Here is a 26,944-nt window from a genome sequence, read left to right as displayed (position 1 = left end):
GTTGGTGTAGCAATAAAAAGGGACTCTGACCTAATGGTATAATAAAGTAATCCAAAGTATGAATATAAAAACAAAAAAAAACAAAACACAACTATGGCACTAGTTTGGATCCTGTTGTCTTGACATTTTATCGTTTCCTAAGGCTACCTAATTTTTCGTTATAACGTAAGCTTCTTGGAGTGTGCATAAGTTTGCATTATTCTTAACATGTGAGTGTGGTTTTATGATTTGAATAAACAATAAAGAGTTCCAGTACTCACGGTATTGACAACAAATCATGGTGTCGCTATATAATTTTTTACTAAAGAATGTCTTTTCGAATGCTGTGTGATATTTGTATTCCATAGATCTTCTACGGCCAGTAAAGAGACATAGACAGAATATTCAATTTGCAGATTACAGTTCGCCGGATCGTACATTTTTATTTGTTTTAATACTTTTCCTCAGCAAAACAACTTCAAATAAAACACCCGCAACTTCAATCCGTTCCTCTTCTGGGCCTGCTGTTAACTTTATGCTGTAGATGACTTGCAACCGTTGTGTTCGATATTGTATATTAACCCTCCCCGAGTATCGCATAATGCTCTTCTGTATTTTACCCAATTCTGTATAACTTCTCTAAAAACTACACAATGCGTGTAAGCATAAAGAAATAAAATAGGCATTAAATTTACCATTCGTGTTCCTGCTGCCTGCTTCTCATCCGTTATATCCATTTTATTACCAAAATAAAACAAAACAAAGCAAACAAGAATATTAGAAACAGGACACGGCTATCTTTTAGTATTCCGCAATGTAGCAGTAATATAAAAACAAAACCGACCGAAATACTGTTGGCATGCGTGGAAGAATCAGTAAAAGGCAGCAATTAAAACAGAAAATGAACATAAACGTGCCCCTCCTTGCGTGCGAGTGTCTGTTTGTGTTGTGGTCTTATATCCTTCTAGTACACAGCTAAAGAAACTCATACTCCAATATGAAGTAAAGAAATACGGACGCTTCTGTATACCGGGCATTGGCTGTAAGTAACCTAGGGGGGTTTTTTTTCATTCCGTGGACACCATTCTTGATCTGCCCTGTGTATCTTACCTCGTGTCATCGTAATGCGAATCGCTAGTAGTCTATGCGTATGTTTGGAACATGAAAAGTGAGTAAATAGATGGGAGTTTTGTTCGTTTTTAACAGAGTGTAGCGTAGTAAAAATTGTAATAGATAGATGTATTTTCCTTTGTACAACAAAGCCTTTTTTCCTGCTCTTCTCTTCCGTAAAGTTCCTCTTCCCATTCACCCCGCCCATTCTACCATCTTGTTCATTTCGTGTTTTTCTTATCTATTTAAATATGCTGCCTGTAAAGTCGCACCTTTTTCTCGTCGATATCTTTACACGTTCTGGAAGTAACTATGGAAGAGTACTACCGTTGTCTACGACAACGAATGAGCTGTTTAAAAATAAATCCTTTAGAGAATATACATTCGCCGCGAATTTTCATTTTCCTCTCACTTACTTGCGTGTTGTAAACGCTACTATCCACTTTAATGCACAAATCTTGATATCCTTCATCTTTCCGTTTCTGCCCATTGTCCGAACAGTTTTCCTCTGACAACGCAATCCTGCTGCGTTGTGAAGCCACCATGACACACCATTTCCGGGGTAGTAGTCAACGGTCACTCAATAATTAAGATAAAATAATAATATTACTACACGATAAGGATTACTGCAGTCGTAAAATAGTACGGGAAGAGCGGGGTTTGAACGATCCCATCCCGTGTAACTTGGGCACGCGAGTCGGTGACGTGTTAAGTGGATGTGTCTCCAAAAGAGATATAAAGAATAAATTTGCTTAACACTACGGAGTGTTTTGAGTATTGCATACGTCCAGAAAAGCAGTTCGAGTGAAACTCAACTCTCAACCACATCTTGTCGCCCTTGACGTCATTCATCCTCTTCTCGGTCTCGTGTCTAATTTACATCTTTTGATACATGGCCAGAATAGCGGCACATATCTTCTGCGGATTCGTCTCTTCCGGGTACATCTGCATCACGGTTTGTACTTGATCTTCTGGGAAGATACTGGCCAGATGGTAATGCAACCGACGGCGGTCCTGTTGCTGTTGCTGGTGGTGATGCTGCTGCTGCTGTAAAGCTGGCGTTGGACCACCCTGACCGGGGCTAGGCGACCATCCGAGATTGATATGCGGTTCGGAGGATGAAGCCGGCGGTGGTCCATTGTGACCCCAGGGCCGTGCGGAATCAGGAGCCGAAGCAATACGAGTTACATGCTAGAAAGGTAAAGGTACAATCTCATTCACTGACCGGTCCCCACTTGAGGTTGAATGTGTTCTGTGTCCCTTACCTGATGTAGTTCCCACTGGGTAGGTGCAGAAGGACGAGTGCCACCGCTAAGGGATGGGGCCAATGGTCGGTGCGGTGACAGCTGCTGCTGGGATGCGGTTTGTGGCGGGGCGTTGTGCTGCTGGGACGTTTGTTGCTGAAGCCTTTGCATTTGATATATTCGAGGATCACAGCCAGCCGGATTGAGTGTGAGCTGACGCTGTAGCTTCCGATGCAGATTCACGCTATCCACCAGTCCATTGGGATCGTTCTGGTCCAACGGTGGCTGTACTACAGGCCCTCCGCCTCCACCGGCACCACCTCCTCCCCCGGTCTGCCCGGATACCGGCTGAGAGGACTGTTGTGATGGAGGTTGCTGTCGAGGCCACAGTGTCTGAGCGCCGTAGCAACCGGCATGATGGAGACCGGTGTGATGACCACCACCACCACCACCGTACGATGGCGGTTCCTTAGATATATTTTCTATACTATGAGATTTGGGAAATATCTGCTGCACTTCCACCATACTGGCATGTTGATGAAGCTGCTGTTGCTGCTGTTGAGGGGAAAGATCCCACGGAAGGGCTCGATTACTGGCCACTGGCACTGGCGGCGCATGGAAAGACAACTGTTGCGATGGAGGTGCTGGTTGCTGCTGCTGCTGGCGTACGGCTGAATGCTGCACAGAATGGGGAATTGGCAACAAGTCTGTGTGTCCGCCGTGAGCGTGCGCCATGCCTCCACCTCCGTATGGGGCATTGGTGCTTTCCGAAGGTACGTTCGATCTTGTGCGACCTGAGTAACAAAACAAAACATTTTATCCGTTAAACAGAATGTTTACTATACTGTTGCGATTGATAAATTGAATTTGAGAAAAGGCATTTATCGCATAGCACAATGCAAATCAAGAAATAATATCGTTCATCGCTATACACCAGCTGCCAGCGAATGTTTGCCCTACGCCGGTGTTAACCAGTTTGGGTTTGCAGTACCATTTCTTTTCTTTTTTGGGCTTGGGACTTCATTTCCCGATTGACGTCAAAGCGAGAGCTTCACAAATTAACACTTACATAATGCTTTCCGTTTATCATTGATTGGACTAGTCTCGTTGCTACTATTGCTCAGTGGAACACTGAGTGACTTCCCTTGCACCGCACTGCGACCACCAGCACCACAACCGGTTCCACCAACATTACCCCCCGTCGGGTCGTGTCCGCTGCGTGCTTGAAGATGTCGTGCTGCATGCTCGGAGAGTCGCTCCGTGACGGACTTGTGCGGCTGGCTGCCCCGTTCCGGATGGTAGAATTTGCACTTATTCCCATAGGTACACTTCTTGCCGTATGGACAGGGTGGGGGTGGGTCCCCTTTGCGCGGCTGCACACGCAGAAAGTTGTCCAGCGTGGGCCCCGAACGGCCTAGCGGATCATCTGGTGGCATGAAGCGATCGTTCACGAACGAATACATCAGTACCCGCTCTTCGACGACCTTCTTGAACTCGGAACTCTCCTGCACCAGATCGCGATAGTTGTCATTCGATACGACGATTCCATCGTTATCGGCTGCGAGCTGCAAAAAAAAAACAAGGACACATCCACCATTATTCCACCATTCGCTGCATGAACACATGGGGCGTGACAAAACTTACCTTTAAAATGTATCGATCGTCGTAACAGACCATACGTTTGCCGCCAACTAATCGAGACGGGGTAAATACTAGCATACGTTCCTTTTCTAACTCGTTCAATATCTCGCCATCCTTGACGGGATTGTCCGGTCTGGAGCTTTCCTTGCGCCACTTTGGCACAAACACCGTAATGTCCTTGTGGCCCCTGTTTTTGAACCAATCCACGCACAGCCGTATACCGCGACAGGAAAAAACCTCCTTATTACCATGGCTCATTGCTACATTGCTTCCGTCTATCACTATCGGACGTAGAGATTCTTCGTTGACCAAGGACGACGATCCACCGAGACCGATCACCGAAGACGTTAGTTCCGTTGTAAGTACGAGCCCTCCCGATTCGCCCGCACCGTGATGGCCGTGGCCGTCGACCGTAAATTCGCTTCCACATTTAGCACCGGGTTGCGATCCAAGCTTGATCAGTTCAGCTAGCAACTCGTTCTGGGCCGGATTGGGTCCCAGCCGCTGCAGAGCTGCCTGCACCAATTTTTCGGTGTAACCCAATTTTAGTGCAAATTCCACCCGCTGCTGGTATCCCGGAGAATGTTCCGGCAGTGATGTGATCGTAGGCCCGGCTGGATTTGCACTCGGCGAGATGTCCTTGCCATGTTGCTGATGATGTACGGTGTTCGGACCAGCGCCCAAGCTTATATACTCGGCAAACTCTTGCCCCAGAGTATCGCTCGTCGTGCGGGATACTTGCTCGTGGGAGAGATCCTCGCCGTCACAGTCGCTATCATAGCTGGAATCTTCGGCCTCGTTCGTACATAGTGAGTCAATGAATTGCTTTGAAAAGATAGATAAGAAAAGAATTACATTATCGATCGTTTCGCGGAGGAGCGGATGAGCGGAGGAGTCAGTTTTCTTCTAATCACGTCACAATTAATTTAAAAAAATAGAAATCAATTGCAAAAATATTTGCCAACTGACAGTTTAACGATAAATTTCGCTTTACGACCAATTTCAATGCGCGAATTGCAATTACAGCCTGACTAAATAAATAAAACATGAACGAACTGGTTCATTGAAAGAAATTCAAATAGCATGTTCGATGACTTTACATTCCACTAGGTACCCTTGACGTACCGTAAGATTTTTCACCGCGTCAGACCCGCGTATGTCTGTTTCCGCAGTAACATTCCGTACACAAACATATCTCACCAAAAAACCCTTCGCACCATGAACCGGATGTAAACGGATGAATGACACCTGAAGGTACAGTACCGTGCGTCACCTTCTCATGTTTTCTTCGGTACTGTACCGTTCAGCGAATGTGCGATTTGAGCATTACGTTTTAGCACACACCGAGCAAAATAAGAATTGAGTTATAAATAATTCTGCCAAACCACATATATGGGACAAATCTCAGGTACTTCCAGTGTGGGTGTCCAAAACCTAATAAATCACAAACTTATTAATTACCTTCTGATTGAAGTTCGTAGTGATGAGCATTGTTGCGGCTGATGGTGTCGGTGCTCTTTTGCCGTTGCCGTTCGCTAAGAACTTGTTTTTAAGAAATTAGGAACTGGTTCGTGCGCGCCTGTAAAACACGGCGGCTTATGATTACATCAATCTTACGAATGATCACCTCTAACGGAGAAGAGGGTAGGATTAGCTTCTTTCATTGATCAATTCACAAGCACATTTACACATTGAAAACGATACTCTGTGGTCGAAAAGGTGCTATGCACGATAGAAACGAATATATGCAAACTTTAATTCGCGGAAGACTGCACGAAAGATCGTTTAACCGCGTTTTGAATCTCAGATTCACGTTTGCCTTTTTCACCGTCACACGATAGCGAAGCGTCCAAAGCACAGATGTCAGGGAACCCGGATTTTAGTGACGGGAATGTACGAAATTCGAGTGACGTCACGCCTGCGGGTTCGTCCGATCACCTGCTCGATCGCTCTCTAGGTGCTCGCATACACGCATACGCATCGCTTCCTTCTCCTGGGTTGCCGCCTGCCGTGCTGGAACTCGTGATCGGAAACGATGGTGCTTTTTCTTGCCTTCGTTCGAAACTCGAAAACGATTCACTTATGCGCCGCCGTTTGCGCTGCGGTTCGCTGTATTGCCGCAATCTGACGTCAGCAAATCGATCGATCGTGACGATCTGAAACAAATCGGCGGCTGCGGCTGGTGCCCCAGAAACGCGAGCTATTATTCTTGGCAGGTTTGACGCACCAGCCGGAACACCACTCGGGACAAACTTCACCGAAATGGACACCGTGTTTCGAGCGGTTCGCACTTATCAAGGTGCCACACCACGGGCACAAACAAACTTCACTGAGCTGCACGAACAACGAACCACGATCACATCGGCGATCGATCGTTTCTTTCCTTCTTTGGATGGTTCTCTTTTGCTCAGCGGCTACATAAATGATCAGCTCTCGTTACAAGCACACTCATACACACACGCACACACTATTCGCAGATCCAAGTAAACATCCTCTTTTGGTACACGTGCACTCGTGTAGACGGATGGCTCTCCACTGCGGTAATGAACACACAAAAAAACACGCAGTTGTTGATTTTGGCGCGGCACTAATCCCTACGTCCGCAATTTGCTTTGCGGATGGTTATAAAATCAAGTGTGAACACGGCAACACACCAACACACACCGCAAACCATGCACGTATGCTAGATCCGGAACCGCAGCGACGAGTTGGCAATGGAAATGGCCTGATTTCTGCGACCCTTTCTACCAGAAACACTGTCAGGTGAGCCGTCCACAACGCAACGAACGAGATACTGTGAAGCGACAGAAAAAAACCGACCACAACAGAAACCGGACACGGTGTCGGGCGGTTTGTCAAAGGCACACAAATCGCGATCCTCCACACGCACGCACGATCAGCTCGTCTTGAACGATGGACTACAACTGTTTTCCATTCATTTGACGTAGCAAAATTTTAATTCCGATTTCTCGTGGCCCAACATCGAGACCCAGCAGCCCACCCCACCATCATCGGATCGCTGAACCCAGCCGGATGAGCCGATCGTGGAGGAGCGAGACAAGTGAAGGGGGAAGGGGGAGGATCGGTGGAGCGGACTAAGGGATGTTTAGAGAAGCGCCAAAGTCTCTCTTTTCTCTGTAACCACTGCGAGGACAGCGTGGAGACGTGCCATTATGTGTGAGGCTATGTCACGCCAATAAGGCGGCAATAATGAGGACTCAAAAGGGTTGTACGAGAGCGTCCTGTGGAAAGAAGAACGGTTGTGTGTGTGTGTTGAAAAAAGGGAAAGAAAAAAATTGTTGAAGCATCATCCGAGAGTCCAGCGACGGGGTCAAATCGCGAATGGTGGACACACGAAATGGCAACAGCAAGCAGGCAACAATCGTAAAAATCTACGCGACAGCTCCTCGTGGGGGTCTCGTTTGTCTCGTGTGCGTATGGGTGTGAATCAGCAACCCCAATGGGGATAGTGTGTCCCCGTGTATTCGTCAGCGAACACGGGCAGCAAAACCAACCCCTACCCCTTTGAGCAGAGAGCTCAACGGCATGAAGGAGAGAAAACCGACAAACAAAAAAGAGAGTCAAGAGTGCGACCAGCCCGCACAATGTCCGGCGCATCGTCACAGAGGGCACAATGAAGTCGACCACAACAACAACAACAACAATGACGCGATAGTGAAGAAGCTCGTTTGCGGATCTTCTCGAGCCGACGACGCACGCGCGATTCACCTTCGCAGGTTGTTGTTTGTGGATTATTTTGCGCGATGTGAAAGATAGCACCACCACTACTACCGCCAGCACCTGCATCATCGTCTCCCACCGGATTGTTCCGCCTGCGATCAGTTCTCACACCTGTACGAAGGGGATAGAGCGATGGAAGATAGACAAAGAACACATCTTCCCCGGCATGCCAGCCAGATTCTCATCCACTCACCCGGATGGATTGAGGACGAAAGGCGATTTGGTGGCTTTCGAGCCTCCAGAGTATCGCAGACAACTCCCCAATGAAACCTCAGCTTAAAGAGGAGAGACAGGAAGGCGAGAAGCGGAAAGCTGAACGCGATTAGTTTGCGTATCACCTACCCCCTTTCGGAACACCCGTTAAAGTGATACAAATCTCGTCGGAATTCATTCTTCCAGCACGCTCTCATGGGAAACATCTTTGCCATTGTTCCCAACTCGTCTTCGCATTCGCCAATGAAGGATGCAGCGAAGAATTTAAGTCGTCTTCATCAGTAAGATCATCGGGTAGGACGCATGCATTGCGGAGGGTGTAAGCGATAGAGAACTCAGAACTTATCTTCATATCCGCAATGAAAAGTTGGATTTCGTTGATTCAAATAGAATCTAATTCTCCAATGGAAGTTTCTATCGTGCCCCTTCCATGATCTGCCCCTTTCAAAATCTACTCTTACAAGAAATCATACAAGAAAGGGCTTTCTTGTTGTTCGCTTGTTTCTTCCGGATCCGGCTTTAAAGATGTGCATTTTTCGAGCAACAACGCCATGTCGAAAGCATTGTGTAATTGTGCGTGTGTTTGTGTGTGGGTTGGTATGTGCATCTGTATGGGTGAAAAACGCCAACAACATCCGCCTGGGCACGTTTAAGCCACCCAAAACATTTTGCCATTCCGTTGACGTCTAGTTTACCTTTCTCTTTCGTACAACCATCGTTCAGATTCGTTTCGTTTTCCGAATGGCCACACGGCAAGCAAGACGGTACGGTAAGCAAACGAAATGTTTTCTCCCGGACCTTGATCGGCAACGGCGCAGCTGTTGCAATCGCTGGTGGGCTTTTCCGTGACCATAGGGGAAGGGAAAACGCTTTCTCTTTCTCTGGCGGCCAAAACCGAAGGAAAGATCGAAGTTTCAGCCACCGGAGCAGGCGAAGATTGAGTTAATAGCCTCCGTTTGACTTCGCATTACCTTCAGCTTTTTTCCCAATCTTTTCCCCACTTGCACCTTTTATGTAGGTGTTTGCACACGGTGATGTACCCGGCGCACCTTCATCTTCATGAGAATTCATGAGAAATTTTGGATAATCACGACAGATCCGTAATCGACTTGGGGTACCCTAGTACATATTAATTACGTAAGTAAACTTGCGTCAAGCGCAGAGAATCTGTCCACATTTTTAATGCGTCAAAACATACTACAGAGACCACTGTACCGGATCAGCTGTAGGACATTACTCAATATCCCATCTGATGTGTAACATCTACCTTATGCTGGCGATGATGATAAGATACGTTCTTATCAGCCATTGCATTATCTCCCATTTCGAAGGTGTGTTCTTTCGCATGTCAGCTAAATTGCAAATGTTTGTCCAATTTGCGTCCTATCTATCCGGATCTCTGCTAGTAGCTAGTAGCAAATGCTCCGTATCATCACCAAAATGCGAACCACAGTTGGTTCAACCGTCAACAACCGGATTTTGCTTTAACTTTGGCAAAGTACCTCCACAAAGTCAATCCGGCAGTAGAGCAGCAGGCCATGCCTGGTCGTACATATGCTTGTATTTTCACATCCGGATGTCATACACTCACCGAAGCTCACCTCCAGTTTGTGACCGGAACATAACAGATGTTACCGGCTGCGGTGTGCAGAAGGAATGCACGATCAGCAACTCTCCCTTTGCGGCATTCGTTTATCGGTCGGGCTTTGAATGCTTTCTGCCATCGTGTGCCATGAACGACAACATCTGCGTGAGTGAAAGTGCCAACGTCCACTCTCTGCACACGACAACCCTTGCGTTTGGGGGATTCCTACTTCAACCCAATGCGCGACTCCCATTATATCCGCTTGTTTTATTTCATTCGCTAGGCGTGACGGTTGCTGTGCTGTTGACAAATAGATTCGATCTTCGCACCAACCGGAAGTGACCAAAAGAAAGGCGAACGGGGTACATTAAACAAATCACATACGGGGAATACCAACGCAATCAAATTTTGAATGTTACACCGATTCAAATTTCGGAATTTCCATCATGTATTAACGTTAATGAAAGTACTCATTTCAATTACATGAAATACAATTTTCTAAGAAAGTTTTAGTCTACCGTTGGATTCTGTCTTCAAGCATGGCGAACTTATTAGGTTAAAATTTTAACAAGAATCGAGATAAATCTTCCCAATGGAGTGACAGCTCCAAGACCGGTTGAGGTTGTAGTTTCACTAAAGAAGAAGCAAAAAGGCGTACGAGAAATTGCAAACTACTAAGCAAACAAGATATGATATTGCCCAAAAAGCGATCATGATCATCCCCAATGAAAACCAAAGGTTTCATGGTATTGTGCTTTGAAGTTCGGTCTAATATCCTTAAGGTCGTGAATCTATTTTTATCTAGACCGGCCTCCTGTCAAATAGTCTAGTAAGCCACTTCGTGGCAGACATGACCTAATAGGTCGTTGGGGTAAGACGAAGAACTTGCTGAAATACTGCGAACGTATCCGGTATAATATCCGGTTTCCACTCATCCATCCCGTAACACACAAGCCGCGAAGACAATGCAGCGTGTTGCTACATCGACGCAAAGCGTGGTAGGTGGTTATTTTCGCTTTACATTCACAGCGACTTCCCACAGCCTCAACACAAGCGTTCCGACTATAGTCGAGACTGCAAAAACCCATTGAATTGGGGTTTTTGGAGGCCATCATGAATGAGACGAGAAGCGTCTGGTACGCCTAACAACTTAAACTACCTAAACTGTTATCTAATGATGGTATCAACAACTAAGCACCGTTTTACAACATTGCTCACGTTTTAATATGTGTCCAAAAGTCTTATATTTTTCACACGACAGAATCAAGTCTCATCACGATCTTTCACCGTGCACAGGACTGACAGTCCAACTACCAGAATACCAGACCCTGCAGGGTAATAATGGCGAGTAGAGCAAGATAAAAACTTTATTTGGCAAAATCTGTCTATCCTAGTACCTGATCAACATAACACTGTTAGACAGACACGACCTTGGGTAATATAACATCAATTAGACAACGCCTGGTCTGAATTTGAATCTCCAATTAATCATACGTGCTTTCCTCAGGGGTTTCCAGCTAAATATCGTCAGCGGTTAGAAATCTCTAGCCGGTTTTAGAACCAAATAAGAATTAAAAGGAAAGCTCTAAACAGAGATTCATACGATGTATCTGGTCAACCAACCATTTAAAAAATGACATTCAACATTAATTGTAATGTCGCTCTCTCGCTACTAAGCGCAACGTGGGGGATACGAACTGTACAGACAGGGATTTCCCATACATTGACCTCGTCGTCAATCCCCAAATCACCCGACGCTAATGTAGTACACCATCTTCTGACGGTCGCCATATCATTGAAATCATTCTGATCTATCATTTGGTTCTAGCGTGCGTTCGATGCCCGTCTTGGGCCAAAAGTTTGATCCCAACTCGAACACGGTGTCGTCAACGGATTCGGAACACTGAAGCTGAATGTGTTAGCGGCCATCCATGAGTTCGACACCGGGCGCGATCAATGTTTGCTAATGTTGGTTAGTTTATTGCACAAATTCAAACCCGGATGTGTCCGATCGACATGGACCATTGACGGGTGATGGCGGAGACGATGTGGTTGTTGCCTGGTCGTCGCTGGATGACTGACTCTGAAAATTATTCGTTTAGCATTCAACTTCTCTACATCCACGATCACCCCCCACTACTTCTGTGGACCGATCGATCCATCCTTCTTTTTTTCGTCCAACCTGCTCATGCTTGCTGCGCTTTTCTGGTCCACCTTCATCTCGCGATATTTGATTTCCATCTTCTTTCAGCTTTTGCATACATTTGGGGTCTCGATCTTTCTGCCGTTGCGGTGTCCGCCGGTTTAATATCGGTTCGATGCCTCATTTTCGCTGTTTGTTCTGACGAGCTCAGCAGAACGAAAACAACATTTCATGAACAGCGATACAAACGATGCTTGTGAGCAATTTTACGATGATCGCGGGATAAGACACGATCGTTCTTAGCACAATTATTGCTTCCCAAATCGAGAAACGAACGTTAGTTAAGGAAAATTTGCTTTGCATGTTAATTTACACTCAATCGGTGTTCGAACCCTGCTTGACCTACTTTCCGCACCATTTTTGCTGCCATCCTGATCTCATTTCATTCGGACAACCGGGATACTGGAGTGACAGCACGGGTGACGAGAAATGCATTTGCTATACCCTATGTAAGCGTGTGCGGGTGGTTCAAGCTGGCTGGGACACCCGCAATCGCTAGAACAGGAACAACCTTGGGATAACCGGTAACAGCTAGCTCCTTTTTTCTCCTTTCTGCTTTTTGTTGATTCTAACACATTCTAGCGATCGCAACCTGCAAGACACGTTAGGGTGTATGACACTTTCAGCATAACGTTCTAAATTTAGCTCAATGACGACACTGCCGCACGATGAAGAAAACACGATCATCAATGGGTTTGCCGCCGTGCCTTGTTGGAGGCACAGGTCGATGCAAAACGCCAGCATTGATTGTGAACGTGCCAAACAGTAACAGGCCCTGTATAACAGGTTCTAGATTCTAGGGTATGTAGAGCCGGTAAATGTAACAATCCGTTGGTGATTTTATTGGTAAGACTGGGTGGAATAAAAATATACTCTACCTGATAAAGATTCGCTTTTGACTTTAGACCTGCGTGGTATTCCAACTGAAGAAGAACAACGAAGAAGATCTCCATGTTAATGGAGACGCAATCCCTGAATAAGTTCCATTTCGTTTCATCGCAAGATGTCCACCAGTTCAATTGCAAAGATGGTGAGTAGCAATTTCACGATGACGCAGATCTATACTGCAAGTTGGAACCGAAACTCATAATCCGAAAAAGAACAAATACAATTACAAAAACAAAATCCGCCTCATTCCAGATACGTCCAAAAAGAGACCAATAATAGACCATCCCCCACAGCATCACCTTTATCAGCAATGAATCCCAACGCAATTGGATGCTAAGTAACGCATAGGGAAAGAAGCGCCCTGATAACCGTAAGGTGCCGCTACCAAAGTAAGCGTTAGGGAGTGGACGGCATGATAACTGTAAACGGCAGGCCGGTTCGTTTTATGGCAAAGACAATTCGAACAATTAACCACATGGCAATAGCACTGATTATGAGCTATTTTGAAATAAATTGTAGCTGATTGGCGGACCTCATCATCTGGCTTTTGAACAGTGCCATACGTCGTCCATACCGGCCTGGAATTGATCGATGCACCAAAACAATACCAGACCGGAAACGGCGGAAGTAATCGATAGCTTATCAGCCACCAACCACTGTGGATAATTAGTAATTTCCCAACTGATTGCCTGTTGCCATCGTATTTGGGAAAGCCCTGTTGGATGAACCCAAGCTGCTCTGTTTATCTTGTCGGATACAGTTCAATTGATGCATCCGATAACACGATAGTGCCATCAGTTTTTCAATTTTTATTCTAATATTCTTACAGAGTATTCACATTAGAATGCGTCAGTTTCATGTGTTTCTGGAACAGCAATGTGGATTTGAAACCGAACCAATAGTCGATTGATCAATAATAACGAATTGATGCAACATCAACGTAGCTCAGTGCCTGGTCTAATTTGACCCGTGCTGATCCGGTTCGATGGTGGAAAGCTTTAACAGCAGCGAAAACCAGCTGCGTAACTATCGCAAACGTACTTTCGATGGAGTGAGCTGTCCCCCACTCTACTACCACACAGTGTTGTTCGTGTTGCTCAGCGGCATCTAAGCGTTGAAGGTGAAGCTGGAGCGCTTATGCTAACTGCGTAAAACAATGTGACGAAAACGAGTTTCGCTAGATCCAATCCCTCTTGATAGCTGTACAGTTCTCTGCATTTGGCACGATCACACTATGCTTCCCAGTTGTCAATGGTATATTGGGCTCTGTACAACTTACCTGTATTTGACCGATTAGATCACCGTTGCCACTGGATACGATGGATCCGCTCAGCGCATTGCCTACTGCTACCTGGCATCCGGAAGTTTCGTCCAGCACCTGAAAGGTGATGAACTGCTGTTGCTGATACTGCTGTTCATCGGTGTGCTGAAGCAATTCCTGAAGCTGAATCCCAAAAATTGCACTCAACTTTTCTCGTATGCTGGGCAAATTCGCGAGACTTTTCCTTCGGATGCGCACTGTGATTGGGCAGGAGCGGGGTAACAACAACACATCACCATCTGGGGGTGGCGCAAGGTTCGGTCCGAGCGGGGATGGCCTTTGATATGAAGAGCTCGATTGCGATGACGATGGCTGACCGGGTTGCCTTAATTCCATCGTTTGCAAACCATTGCATCGCGCGTACAAGGTTTCGCTAAGGTTAAAATCTGTTTCTCTTCCAGAAAGACTGTTGCGATTACCACCACATATACACACAGAGCGGCATACGACCTAAACTGCACCCCCGCACTTGTTCGCTAAACAGTTTGCATCATCCTAACAACAAATGATTGAAACGCACCGCGACGGAGCAATTGTTACCTTCCAACGATTTGTCCCTAATGATTTCGTGCGTGCGGATTGATTTTCGCGATGAGACAGACTTTTTGCATTCCATCAACAAAACACAATCCCACCGCCTTTGCACTGATGTCAAACTTCAGGACATCGTCAATGACGGTTCGGTGATATGTTATTTCTTGAAATTTGCATATATTTTTTGGTATAGCTTTCAATAAACCATCTGAATGAATCACAAATATGTCGCATTACTAAATATCGCATTTGTTTGCTATTGATATGGTTCTGTATGACTAGTTTTTTGATTGTGCTTTATCTCTGATTTCATGAACAAGCTAAATTTGAGTCAAATAGGCAGTTCGTTTGTGAATGACTGTGCTTTCATACATATATACCAAAGAGTATTGAATTGCTTAATATCCGATATTATGAATAAACCATAATGTACTGCCGAAAATAAATGTACTTTTGTTATAAAACAGCGAATGGTAAAATCGTTTCTTCGTACCAAAATACATTTCAACCAATTTGATCTTTTTGAGCAACCTTGGGTATGGAGATCAAACCCCGTATGTCAAGCGAAAAGCTGTCAAAGTAATCGTAATGAACATACCTGTAGTCGATTTATACACCTTGATTATTCCCATCAACTACTGTGAGAGCAGCTAAAATTTTTGCTCCTAGTTAAAAAACAATCTAATCTTGTATATTTCGGATTGAATCCTGCAGAACCGTGCCACCGAAGGTGTTTCCGTGCGCTGGAAAGTTCGACAACGAAGGCTGGTTAACGCGATTCGCGTTTTTACGGCACATTCTTACCTCACCATCTGCCATCCCATTTCGAAGTATCTAGTGTTGGTGTGAAGGGTACAGCAAACGAAATCCTGTGCTAGTGTGAGCAAGAGCGAAAGTTAACAGTAACGAGAGTGAGTCAGGGGCAGCACGTTTTGTTCAATTCCCAGCAGTTTTGCTTTTCCCCACGAAAATGGCGTCGATAGACTCCCAGTCGAAGAATCGCATGCAAGGATTCAAAAACAAAGGAAAGGATCAGGATGTAAGTATGAACATTCGGGACTCGGGCTACTTTGCAGCACACACTGTGGATCTGCTGCGTCGCAGGCTTTCATCGGGGGCGTGCGGAAGGTGAAAACGGGAAATAAATTGTCACTCAGTTCCCCGATGCTGTGTCAGTGAATTACGTTTCCGTTTTGAGCGACACGAGGATGGAAAGGTGATCTTGCTGCCGGGGTCTGTTCCCATGATAGAATGACCCGTGGTCGGCGGTACAAATTCGTGCGAAAAGCAGAAGAATATGCTTCAGATAAGGCCGAGAATGTTCTGTGGTTCGTTTCCTCAAATGATCCGTTCCTCCACGTTCCGCCACCGCAACACGCATTAGTCTCTTAATGTTTTCCTTTGTATTGAACGTCAATCGAGAGTGTGGAAGAGCAATGTGGTATTCGGCGATGTTCCTTCTTTTGTGTGAATATATGTACGGATATGTGCTCTCCCTGGCCTGACGATGATGAATCGGATCGTCGCGTAATCATAAATGTGAAGCGCGCTGTACGACGTGCTGCGTCGTGAATTATTCGACGGTGGCCGGCCGCTGTCGCTAATGTGGGTAGCGAACAGCATGTGCAAAGCAGGTGCGAAAGGGGATGTTCAGCACTCTGTGCGTGTATGTTTATTTTTACGATTGTGTTGGATCGTTGAGTCAAAATGTCTCGATGCGATTTTCTAAAGCAGTGCTCCGAGGTCATCCTGGGATATGGATGAGTTTGTTGCTATGTTGTGGTTATTTGGAACAATGTTGACCTTTCGCGGCACAGGTGCATATAAATATATATTTTTTGCACAAAAAATTACACAGCAACAGCAAGTAGTTCATATCTTTCCTACAGCTACAATAAGACGATGATCACGGCAAACATTCGTGTGCAATGATCAATAACAAAATGTGTTACATCCTGCAGGAAATGCGACGTCGACGAACGGAGGTAACGGTGGAGCTGCGCAAAAACAAACGGGAAGAGACCATCCTCAAGCGACGCAACGTTCCTCAGACTGCAGAATCGACGGACGAGGAGGATTACACACTACAGTCGAATCTGAAGAAACTGGTCGAGAAGGCTGGCAACAGCAACGACAAAGAGGGCCAGCTGGCCGCTGTTCAAGCTGCCCGTCGGCTACTGTCATCGGATCGCAATCCTCCAATTAACAATCTCATTGAAAGCGGCATTCTTCCGATTTTAGTCAATTGTCTTGAGCAGGATGATAACCAGGTGTTGCAGTTTGAGGCGGCCTGGGCCCTCACAAACATCGCTTCTGGTACGGCAGCACAGACGAACCAAGTCGTCCGAGCTGGAGCCGTTCCACTCTTCCTGCATTTGCTCAACTCGCCGGCACCGAACGTGTGCGAGCAGGCAGTTTGGGCGCTCGGTAACATCATTGGTGATGGACCGAGCCTGCGGGACTACGTGATTAAGCTTGGTGTAGTTCAGCCGCTGCTGTCCTTCATTCAGCCGGAAATTCCGATTCCCTTCCTGCGCAATGTCACCTGGGTTATTGTAAATTTGTGTCGCAACAAGGATCCGCCGCCGCCGGCCGCCACAATTCTCGAGATTTTGCCAGCGCTGAACATGCTGATCCATCATACGGATATTAACATCCTGGTCGACACGGTGTGGGCATTGAGCTATCTGACGGATGGTGGCAATGAGCAGATCCAGCTCGTCATCGACAGTGGCGTGGTGCCGAAGCTGATTCCGCTGCTGTCGCACGTAGAGGTAAAGGTACAGACAGCTGCACTACGTGCGGTCGGTAACATCGTCACTGGCTCGGATGATCAGACACAGGTAAAGGAGAAAAGAAACGACCAACTGAACCGCAGGGAATATCATTTAACGCTGTTCGTTCGCTTTGTTTCTGTTTCTTAGGTCGTGTTGAATTGTGACGCCCTTTCGCACTTCCCCAAATTGTTGACGCATAGTAAGGACAAGATTCGCAAGGAAGCCGTATGGTTCCTGTCCAACATTACGGCAGGAAATCAGTCGCAGGTGCAGGCAGTTATCGATGCAGGTCTGCTACCGAAGGTCATCGAGAATTTGAAGCACGGCGACTTCCATACGCAGAAGGAGGCGGCTTGGGCGATCAGCAATCTAACGATCAGTGGCAATCGTGAACAGGTCGCACAGTTGATAAACGATGGTGCAGTTCCACCGTTCTGCGATTTGCTTATGTGCCAGGACTGTCAAGTTATCAATGTATGTGCAAAATTAGAAACGGTACCCCAACTTTAACATAAATAATTGTGATTGTATCTTATACTCCATTACATAGGTTGTACTGGATGGCATTAACAACATGCTTAAATTGGCCGGACCCCACGCAGAACACGTCGCCAATCTGATCGAGGAATGTGACGGTGTGTCGAAAATTGAAGTTTTGCAAAATCATGAGAATGTGGAAATTTATAAGCTCGCGTACGACATCATCGAGCAGTTCTTTTCGGACGATGTAAGCTGCTAGCGAAATGCGATTTATTGCTATCAGGATTACTTGCTTTTGAATGCTACTACATAATGCGTATCTTTACAGGTTGACGAAGCCGTCTTAGAAGACCTAAGACCTGCAGCTGACGAGAACGCGTTCCAATTTAACCAGAATCCGAACATTCCCCGCGATGGATTCAACTTCTAAATGACACAAGGGAAGCGGAGCGAATGGGATTCTACAATCGCACATCAGAAACATGATACACAAGACACCGGAACATTAGCGAACGTCAGGAACTATCAGTGATGTATTTCGCCCATCTAATACGACACAGCAGACTACGATACGAACACATCCTTTAGGGCATAGCTTTTGGCACGACTGCATCGATAGAGGAGCATTTATCCGGAAAATTTTAAACCTGCTAAGCTATCACCCTACGTAGGTTATAGTAAATAACAGCAGAAGGAAAAAAACGTGACAAATGATTGAGGATCGTCCGTTTCGTTTGAATACTTATTTTTGAATTATCTTTATCAGTCACGTTTGATGAAGAGCAGTGGAGAATATATTTGTATCTGAACTGCTTGCTCTACTTGCTTAATTTAGTACTATAGCGGAAGATGCCCAATTGTCATTGGTCCATCTTCCATTTGCGTACGATACGAAAAGTGAACCACACTCGGGTGCGGGTGTTCTAGGTAATGTAGTTTGAGAATTAAACCCGTGAAGGGTTATTAAAATTCAGGACAAAGACCCAAAATTTTGTTGACGTATTAGTTAATTTTCCACTTTGAAGTGAATCGATCATTCATCATTCAGTGTAGGTTAGTAGCTGCTAACCTTCGCTTGCATTACTGGTCGCAGACAACCAGTATATAGCGTTGTATATGGAACTTTTTTTTGGACTATTTTCATGCTAAATATTCATTGTTAAATGCAAGAGAACATCTGCTATATGTAACTAATTAATGTGAACTTCATTGCAGATATGCACCTTTATAGTGGTGATTGGGCTATCTGAAAACCCACGGACTACTACACATAAATATCGATATTTATTGGAATTTCAGGACTGATGACTTATCATTAACTATATTCCCACGGACGACCTGTAACCGATCCATAGCCTGACATTAACGACCAGAACATATGCAAGAAATCCCTTAGCTAAAAATGGGTGACCGGCGTGCAAAGTAGGAGCGTATCACAAAACAGAAGCAATGTCATTGTATCTTTCTTATATATTTACTAAGAATCGTTAGGTTGAAGGAGAATGGAACGGAGCAACCCGTCAGCAACCACTGTTAACCGAAGGGAAACCTTGTGTACGCGAATGAGAGTGCAGCCTAGAGGCGCATTCATAGACCAAGATATCGAGAAAACGCAGTTACAAACAGATATCAGTTTGGTTAGTGGAATTCTGAACACTACTACCTGTTCGTTTTCATTTGATAAAATAAGGCTTTCCGAAGATGGTACATATGTGCATCAGATCTTCTTCATCAGGAAGAAGCACACGCTGCATCAGGCTGTTCAGTTCAACCATAGAAAGGAAGTTAGATGAAAGAATTATTTGAGCAATCCTGGAGATAAAGGTACAAGTACACAAGGAAGGCAGGACTACAACACAACACGCATATATTACACGATGCACACCAAACGATACATAACCTGTGTGCTGTCTTGGGGAATTCTTTTACGAGAGTGCTAACAAATAGCCACGATAACAATAATTGTGATTCTATGCGGAAGCAAGCCTCGCAAAATAGGCTACCTTACCGCTGTAAATAGATCCCCTGACGCAGGAAACAAAGAAAAGAACCCCGCTTAATATCTCCTCTTCGCGCTTTCGACCGAAGCAAGTTCGTACGGAAAAAGGCGCGAGTTGGGTGGTTGAATTTTAATATGAAATCTTTTTTTTTCTTTCACTTCTTTATATGTGTTATACGTTACAGGGGAGTGTACTCAAAATGTCCTAGGACACACGGTATTGCCATCTGTTGCATGGGCTAATATCGACACAGAAACTGCTACACAATTGCGTTGCAGTTGCGTCAGTTAGATGTAAAAACAAACAGGGCAAATATATTGAATGCTGGCATTTTTATAAAACAAAAATGTGTTCCCATTCATGGGTCAAACATGATCATCGCGCGGTCATGGTCGCACGATCGGGATTATCAAAACGATTTATCGCTTGAGGCGAGGGCTGTGTGAGGAACAAAAGCTAATTAATTAAGCGGAATGTAAAGAAGAGTGAGAGAAATAGGAATTTTTAGAAAATCACTTCAGGAAGCGAAAAGAAGAAAATAACCGAACTAGAGACATCGATGCCATCAATAATTGAGGCTTACACGATGTTTTGTGATCAATAACACTTTCTATTGGTAGAAGTGTTGCTGTTAAGAGGGAGGCCGTAGGGTGTACTCAAATGATGGAATGGTGCGCAGTACAGAGGCAAAACAATTTAGCAGAGATGAGTGAAAGGTTGCTCATCGTAAACTATGAGCACTATACCTGATGAACAGAAGCGGAAACAGGGGATTGCGTTGTGGTTGGTTGCCTTGGCGCTCGCATTAGTAAGCATACTGATATTTTTGTAAAATAGTATCCTTTTTTTAATTGATGATTCTACGGCACTGCAATGTTGCAAATAGTAGAGCATCTCGGAATATTAATGCAAGTATAAAGTAATTTATTTTCTACGACTTACTAGAAAAATAAAACGGAACGTAACTAGAGCTTTTGCGAGGGAAGATTGCATACACTTACATAGATAAATGTGCACGTCCCTCTGGCCCCAACCGGCGAGTGGCAGGCGTACCAGGATTGAGAGAACAATATAGATAATGTTGTAACATATGTCGCCAACGAACCAGCGATTCACAAAGTCTGATTTGATATGAACTCTACTGTAAATGGGCGCGTAGAAGCACACCCGTTTTGCGGTATGTTTATACGTTTTCCCCACTCTCCATCTAGTTCGTTCTCTCTCCACCCGAGGAATCCTTCACAGTTGTTGTAAGGGATATCATCCAACGGCGGTATCGAAAGGGAGATGCACGTTTGATTGCCGAAAGTATCGGTGAACGCGGGTGCACCGTGTGCAGAGCGCCGCATTGTGTTAAGCTTTAATGAAATGGAATAGTTGATCAGCCTACGGCCAGGGCATAAAAGAAGACGCCAGTGATGAAAACGGCGTGCTCGTCGAATGCGTGCGTTCGTGCGTGTGTCAGCACGGATCTGGCGTTTGTGTTTTTGTCAGTCCGCCACAAACACGCCGAATGCAGCGTGTTCGGGCCGCCCTAACATAAGTGTACATGTTTTACAAAATATTTGCCTCTTGCCAAAAGTGTTTAGTTGGGCCCGAATAGGGCTTGATGTGGAGGCGCACTACGTTGTTTTCCCCCTCCTTCCCTTAAGCGAACCATTGTCCCTGCCTGGAATGGGAAATGGGATGAATGGTTGATGGCTACAAAAAAAGAAGAAAATATGGTGCATCGGAACCAATAGGGAAGTCACTTTCTTTCCTATTGCTCGCCGTGCAGGGATTCAAATCTGTATAAATTCTTTATATATATACACACATAAGAGTCACACAAAAAACACACAAGAGAGAGAGAGAGAGAGAGCAAACGTACCATTTATTCCAGGAGAAGATGTAAAGAAATGTCGGAAATCGAAAATGTGAATCTACGGCCAGAGCAAAACTGCTGTGTTTCTCACTCACAAATCCAGATGTAATAGTTGTAACAGTTGAAAGCAGGACTATTTTTTATCTCTATCAACGAACCAGAAGGAACTCGAACCTGAACTTCACAGGACGTTAACATCCTACAAACATTTACACAACATCAACAACAAAAAACTGCATAGTGAACAGTGTAAGCTATCAATTTGTTTCATTTGTGTCCTTCTGGGGTAAGAAAAGAATAACAAAATTGACTTGATACAAATTATTGAACTGTTTGTTTTGTTTTACTGGTTGCATTTCCTTCAGAATGAAAGATGGATTAAATACATTGAATAATATTCGAAACTTATAACGTGAAACACTTCCGAGCATGGGAGCTTTTTCAAATAAGAAGATTAGAAAAGTTAGCGCGAATATATCTTCGCGCTATTCAAATTACTATGTCAAGAGAGTGTGATTATTATACACTATATTTCAGTTATGGGAAAATTCAGTTAAAACCAAATCGAACTGCAGCTGCTAATTGTGAGGAACATCATATTTTCAGGCTATTGGACTTTAAATCAATAGTAAAATTAGTCACGATATAAAACTAACGTCCCGATTTTTGAATGGTGTGCCCATGCAGCAGAAAACGCATCTAGAAACGCAGAGTTTGCGCTCACCAGAACGCAAAGAGAAACGCATCGAGTCACTCACGGCTGTCAGATGGACATCCGCTCGTTTGACAGGTGCTCTTTTCAACCCGCTCTTGGTCGCAAGACGACGTAGCGCCGTGTGATTTCTCGTGAATTTCGGATTATTTGGGACGTAGTGATCTGTTGATCTATCCCAACGTAACCATGGCCGACCAAGCACCCGAGGATGGAGCCAAGAAGAAGCGTACCTTCCGTAAATTCACCTACCGTGGTGTGGATCTGGACCAGCTGCTGGACATGAAGCAGGAGGCCCTGGTGGAGCTGATGCACAGCCGGGCTAAGCGGCGTTTCAAGCGTGGACAGCGCAGGAAGCCTCAGGCTCTTATCAAGAAGCTGCGCAAGGCCAAGAAGAACACGCCGCCGAACGAGAAGCCGGCTTGCGTGAAGACTCATCTGCGTAACATGATCATCCTTCCGGAGATGGTCGGTTCTACCGTCGGTGTGTACAACGGCAAGACGTTCAACCAGACGGAAATCAGGCCCGACATGATCGGCCACTACTTGGGCGAGTTCTCGATGACGTACAAGCCTGTCAAGCACGGTCGTCCCGGTATCGGTGCAACCCACAGCTCCCGTTTTATTCCGCTTAAGTGAAGTGTGAGTGTGGTGTTTATTTTTCGTCGGAAAAGGGTGATGAAAATACAAGACCGATTGTAAACAAACTACATTCTTGTGCAGCTACTCATTTGTCCATACAACGTTTTTATCACCAACCACCAGTAGGAGCGGAAAATAATCTGTGCCCGGAAGTAGCTAAATCTAGCAGCAGCAGAATCGACAACATTCGTGTTGTTCCGTTTCAGCCTCCTGCAGCAGCTTCCGGTTGGAGGTTTTCCGCTGTGGAGCCCATGGTATACGTCCTTCCGGTGCGATTTGATTAAGCTGAATTGCAACACGCGCCGGTGCACTGCAAGCACTGCAACGGATTGATTTGGTCCAGTTTGTCAGCGGTGATCCGGTGGGATTTGCAAGGTTGCCTCCTGCTGGCTTGGCGGAAGCTCGTCGATGACCACTGGCATCTGGTGTAGTCTTGGGACGGTTGGGATAGATATTTTCGCGTCGGAGGAAGCTAACAAAGCGAGGACATATTTGGAGTTGTTTTGCAAATTAACGGCATATAACGGTCACTTACTTCGGTCGTGTGTAGGTCCAAATGTTATCCAACCGTTTCTTGCTCATAATGGCACCAAGGCGTTGCAGTAGACGGATGTTTTCTTGCTCTATCTTTTCCTTTCGCTCGAGCTCTTTCTGTTGCTTCTTCAGCTTTTGGGCGATGTGAATCCGTTCCGGTGGTGGATGGAAATCGATGGCAGGCATGGCCGTCACGACTTTAATCCGATGATTAATATAACGCTGCATTTGCCAGGGGCGGATAAGCAGCTTTTCCTTCTTCGTTAACATTGCGACTCGACGACTAATCTATTGCGTACGATGAAAATTTCAAGAGTAAGGTTTCCCGTAAACAAACCCCGGGCAGGTTTCCATGGAAAACTCGTTACCAATCGTTGGTATGACTACGACAAAGCGGTCAGGGTCGGGGACAACGTTTGGGTAAATCAAATGGTTTGACTCGTTCAGGGTAATACTTGAACGCCCATTGAGGCGAAAATGGCAACGATGAAACTCATGGCCAGTGCTACATTTCCAAATGTAGAAAACCGGCAATGATGAGGAGGAAACAATTCGTAGCGATTTTTGAACATTTTCCTGTCGGTAAATGGCTTTGACGTTTATGTGGCTTGACATTTACAGAAACCGCATGATTCGTAAACAAAACTGCAAATAGTAAAGTGTGCACGCGAATGGCTTTGCTGTGTACTCGTATTTTGTTGCGGAATTCCTCCCGTAATTATCACTTTTATCGCATAAAAGATCTAGCTGCGCAAAACTGCAAACCAGGAAATAAAGTGAATGTAAAAGTATGTCGGAACAGAAGCTGCTTTCATGGTCGGAATCGGGAATGGAGTTGTGCAACATTAGCCGGTGCTTTCCTTCTATATCTTCTTCTAGGGATGGGTGAAATCCGTTCGGAACATGAAGGGTAACTTGTTTGTGGACATAAACGATGGTTCGGCAGCCCAAAACTTTCAGCTAGTCATTAACAAGGACAAACACATCGACACTGCTTACGGTTCTTCTATCGAAGCGTGTGGAGTAATCGCTGCCTCGCCAAAAAATCAACTTGAACTGCACGTAGACACGTTAACCGAGCTTGGAAAATGTCCCCTTACCGAGGGCTATCCGTTCTATCCTAAAAAAACGTACCCGCCAGAGTACATCCGGAATCACCTGCATTTGCGATCGCGCGTAAACTCCATGGCATCGACGTTTCGAGTGCGGCATGAGGCCACACGAGCGTTCAACGAGTATCTACAGCAGCAGGGCTTTGTCCAGATTCATACCCCCGTGCTAACGTCCAATGATTGTGAAGGTGCGGGCGAAGCTTTCCTGGTGAAGCCACTGAACGATCAGCTGTTGAAGGGTATGGCAAAGGAAAACATTCCACTTGACCATGCGTATTTCGATAGACCCACCTTCCTAACGGTTTCCGGCCAATTGCACCTGGAAGCGATGTCACATGGTTTGGATAAGGTGTACACTTTTGGGCCAACGTTCCGGGCCGAAAACTGCAAATCGAATATTCACCTGTCCGAGTTTTATATGCTAGAGCTGGAGGAAGCTTTTATGAATACACTCGAAGAGCTAATGGACCGGGTAGAAGATATGTTAAAAAAGGTTAGCGCCAGTGTTATTGACAAAAGTGCAGCAGACTTGAGTTCGGTTAGAAAGTTAACTACCGATGGTAAGCTCGAGATGTGCTTTCGCTGGATGGACAAACCATTCCCTCGGTTGACGTACGAAGAAGCGATGCACATATTGGAAGCGAATGGAGGTAAATTAAAATCACCTGTTCGTCGTGAGGAAGGGATCAATAAGGAACAGGAACTGTTCTTGGTTGAACACTGCCAAAGTCCGGTATTTGTGTGCTACTGGCCAAAGGCGATAAAGTCGTTCTATATGCGAGAAAATGCCGCAAATCCTCTGCTTGTCGACGCATTAGATCTTCTCGTTCCACATGTTGGAGAACTTGTGGGTGGAAGTGTTCGTGAGGATAGCTATGATCGGCTGCAACGAAAGCTACCCAACCTGGACGTCCTACAGTGGTACTTAGATCTGCGGAAATTCGGAAGCGTAACCACTGCAGGCTTCGGTTTGGGATTTGAGCGGTATTTGTCGTGGATTTTGAACGTCCACAACATTAAGGATGTGATACCGTACCCACGGTGGGCGCACAATTGTGTAATGTAGGAAGTCCAAGTCCAATGTTGCGTGTGAGTTTACAATTTATTTAATACCAAATAAATACAGTAGAGTATTCCGATTTGTTACATATTATCTCGTTAGCGTTCGATTAACATGATTAACCATCTTACAGATAATATGGGGCAAATGGTAGCGATGATAGGACCAGGGCGAGTTAGCACAAACTTAAGCTTAGATAACCATCTTCGGAATGCACGGGTCTACCGCGTGACGGTAATAAACACTGAAGAAATGTAAGACAAAACGTGCTAAGCCAAGGCATCTATGAAAACTAACAACAGTCGTATGGTACCCGATCCATATGTACTAGGAAAGGCGGGTGTAATGTGGTTCCTGCCGCGGCTTCTACGACATGCCAGCAGATTCTGTAGTTTTCAAGCGTTAATATAAATTCAAAATCCCTGCTCTAGCCTAATTGTGCCGTTAGGGTGCACTAATGGTTGCTCGATCTTTGTTCTACTACAATAGCAACAGCTCGTGGAATATCTTTGGCTTCAAAGTGGATCGTTGTCGCTGCAGCGAAGAAGCATTTCGGTGTCACGACGATTCAGACCTTACTTTTTCTTCTGCACATTGTTCGGCGTGGTCGATTGGAACACCGAGGAGGCGGACATCAAATTTTCGATGTACTGTCCGAGCACCTGGTTCTCCGAGCGCAGCTTGAGATTCTCTTCCTTCACGCTGTCCACACGCTGTGAAAGATCGTCCAGCGTGTTCTGCAGCTCCAGCACCTGGGCAATGAGACGGGCCTTCTCTTCCTGCTCGTCCGCATCGGGGCTTTCGTTTTCTAGAAACTGTTGTGGACTAGAGTTACCGTTGGTGTACGAGCTGGCGATCGAATCTAGCGAACGGCCATTGCACATATACTTGGAACTTTCATCATCGTTGATGATGACTGCATCGAAAAGGAAGACAAATGATTGTTCATTTACTGAGTGGGTCGATTTTGATGAAGTTTCCCATACGAAGTTACCTTCTAAATCGTCATCAGCCAGAGGGATATCGTCCTGGGATTTGAGCGACATGACCAATTCGATGCTGCTAATGGTTGCGGAGGTTTTAAAGTTCAATTTCCACGGAAAATAATTTTCTTCACTCTTCCGGATACCAAAACAAAACCAGCGAATAAAAAGATGAATGTACACACCAGGTCCGATAATAGTACAGTCTCTGACAATCGTAGCTCGTGTGCTAGTCAAAAGTCGTTAGCGCTTTCGTTCGATAAAAAATATCATTTTACACGTTTTGGTTGGCTGCCGGTTGAAACGTGAAGCTTACAAATT

General features: G+C 45.4%; 6 protein-coding genes across 7 annotated transcripts; 3 read left to right on the top strand and 3 right to left on the bottom strand.

Annotated features, from left to right (window-relative positions):
* Nucleotides 1-383: 383 nt before the first annotated feature.
* Nucleotides 384-14,589, bottom strand: LOC125762021 (probable ribonuclease ZC3H12C). 2 transcript variants are annotated; one of them, XM_049423686.1, is made up of 5 exons: nucleotides 13,884-14,589; nucleotides 3,978-4,799; nucleotides 3,403-3,898; nucleotides 2,355-3,127; nucleotides 384-2,280 (listed from the first exon to the last, which is right to left on the bottom strand). In XM_049423686.1, the coding sequence occupies exons 1-5, from the start codon at nucleotides 14,259-14,261 to the stop codon at nucleotides 1,966-1,968; spliced, it is 2,784 nt and encodes a 927-aa protein (XP_049279643.1). In that variant the 5' UTR covers nucleotides 14,262-14,589; the 3' UTR covers nucleotides 384-1,965. The 2 variants fall into 2 exon arrangements, with proteins under 2 accessions (XP_049279643.1, XP_049279644.1); XM_049423687.1 differs by lacking the exon at nucleotides 13,884-14,589 and adding an exon at nucleotides 5,436-7,159.
* A 417-nt stretch (nucleotides 14,590-15,006) lies between these two features.
* Nucleotides 15,007-21,904, top strand: LOC125762027 (importin subunit alpha-3). Its single transcript, XM_049423703.1, has 6 exons — nucleotides 15,007-15,099; nucleotides 15,174-15,498; nucleotides 16,421-17,302; nucleotides 17,384-17,710; nucleotides 17,787-17,963; nucleotides 18,045-21,904. Exons 2-6 carry the CDS (start codon nucleotides 15,430-15,432, stop codon nucleotides 18,144-18,146), a joined length of 1,557 nt encoding a protein of 518 aa, XP_049279660.1. The 5' UTR covers nucleotides 15,007-15,099; nucleotides 15,174-15,429; the 3' UTR covers nucleotides 18,147-21,904.
* A 447-nt stretch (nucleotides 21,905-22,351) lies between these two features.
* On the top strand, nucleotides 22,352-23,002 carry LOC125762038 (40S ribosomal protein S15). Its single transcript, XM_049423724.1, has one exon. The coding sequence runs from the start codon at nucleotides 22,482-22,484 to the stop codon at nucleotides 22,929-22,931; it is 450 nt and encodes a 149-aa protein (XP_049279681.1). The 5' UTR covers nucleotides 22,352-22,481; the 3' UTR covers nucleotides 22,932-23,002.
* LOC125762035 (uncharacterized) lies at nucleotides 22,912-23,888 on the bottom strand. The gene is made up of 2 exons (XM_049423721.1): nucleotides 23,470-23,888; nucleotides 22,912-23,406 (listed from the first exon to the last, which is right to left on the bottom strand). Exons 1-2 carry the CDS (start codon nucleotides 23,736-23,738, stop codon nucleotides 23,097-23,099), a joined length of 579 nt encoding a protein of 192 aa, XP_049279678.1. The 5' UTR covers nucleotides 23,739-23,888; the 3' UTR covers nucleotides 22,912-23,096.
* Nucleotides 23,889-24,043: 155 nt separating this feature from the next.
* Nucleotides 24,044-25,733, top strand: LOC125762033 (probable asparagine--tRNA ligase, mitochondrial). Its single transcript, XM_049423718.1, has 2 exons — nucleotides 24,044-24,256; nucleotides 24,348-25,733. Exons 1-2 carry the CDS (start codon nucleotides 24,140-24,142, stop codon nucleotides 25,644-25,646), a joined length of 1,416 nt encoding a protein of 471 aa, XP_049279675.1. The 5' UTR covers nucleotides 24,044-24,139; the 3' UTR covers nucleotides 25,647-25,733.
* Nucleotides 25,664-26,911, bottom strand: LOC125762039 (short coiled-coil protein B). The gene is made up of 2 exons (XM_049423725.1): nucleotides 26,635-26,911; nucleotides 25,664-26,556 (listed from the first exon to the last, which is right to left on the bottom strand). The coding sequence occupies exons 1-2, from the start codon at nucleotides 26,684-26,686 to the stop codon at nucleotides 26,216-26,218; spliced, it is 393 nt and encodes a 130-aa protein (XP_049279682.1). The 5' UTR covers nucleotides 26,687-26,911; the 3' UTR covers nucleotides 25,664-26,215.
* Between the last annotated feature and the right edge of the window lie 33 nt (nucleotides 26,912-26,944).

The sequence above is a fragment of the Anopheles funestus genome, chromosome 2RL (assembly GCF_943734845.2).
Source record: "Anopheles funestus chromosome 2RL, idAnoFuneDA-416_04, whole genome shotgun sequence".
NCBI lineage: Eukaryota > Metazoa > Arthropoda > Insecta > Diptera > Culicidae > Anopheles > Anopheles funestus.
Note: the sequence above shows the minus strand (reverse complement) of the source record. Positions and strands in the feature narration are given on the sequence as shown.

Excerpts from the sequence above, each read along its gene's own strand:
- LOC125762035 (XM_049423721.1), bottom strand. The coding sequence starts at position 23,738 with ATGTTAACGAAGAAGGAAAAGCTGCTTATCCGCCCCTGGCAAATGCAG. Across the intron at positions 23,407-23,469 it reads TGGACCTACACACGACCGAA|CTTCCTCCGACGCGAAAATA; the intron begins GTAAGTGACCGT and ends TCGCTTTGTTAG.
- LOC125762027 (XM_049423703.1), top strand. The coding sequence starts at position 15,430 with ATGGCGTCGATAGACTCCCAGTCGAAGAATCGCATGCAAGGATTCAAA. Across the intron at positions 15,499-16,420 it reads ACAAAGGAAAGGATCAGGAT|GAAATGCGACGTCGACGAAC; the intron begins GTAAGTATGAAC and ends TACATCCTGCAG. Across the intron at positions 17,964-18,044 it reads AGCAGTTCTTTTCGGACGAT|GTTGACGAAGCCGTCTTAGA; the intron begins GTAAGCTGCTAG and ends GTATCTTTACAG.
- LOC125762039 (XM_049423725.1), bottom strand. The coding sequence starts at position 26,686 with ATGTCGCTCAAATCCCAGGACGATATCCCTCTGGCTGATGACGATTTA. Across the intron at positions 26,557-26,634 it reads GGCTGATGACGATTTAGAAG|TCATCATCAACGATGATGAA; the intron begins GTAACTTCGTAT and ends TTTTCGATGCAG.
- LOC125762021 (XM_049423686.1), bottom strand. The coding sequence starts at position 14,261 with ATGGAATTAAGGCAACCCGGTCAGCCATCGTCATCGCAATCGAGCTCT. Across the intron at positions 4,800-13,883 it reads ATCTAATCGGTCAAATACAG|CAATTCATTGACTCACTATG; the intron begins GTAAGTTGTACA and ends ATCTTTTCAAAG. Across the intron at positions 2,281-2,354 it reads CCCAGTGGGAACTACATCAG|CATGTAACTCGTATTGCTTC; the intron begins GTAAGGGACACA and ends TTACCTTTCTAG.
- LOC125762033 (XM_049423718.1), top strand. The coding sequence starts at position 24,140 with ATGGCTTTGCTGTGTACTCGTATTTTGTTGCGGAATTCCTCCCGTAAT. Across the intron at positions 24,257-24,347 it reads GAAATAAAGTGAATGTAAAA|GGATGGGTGAAATCCGTTCG; the intron begins GTATGTCGGAAC and ends ATCTTCTTCTAG.
- LOC125762038 (XM_049423724.1), top strand. The coding sequence starts at position 22,482 with ATGGCCGACCAAGCACCCGAGGATGGAGCCAAGAAGAAGCGTACCTTC.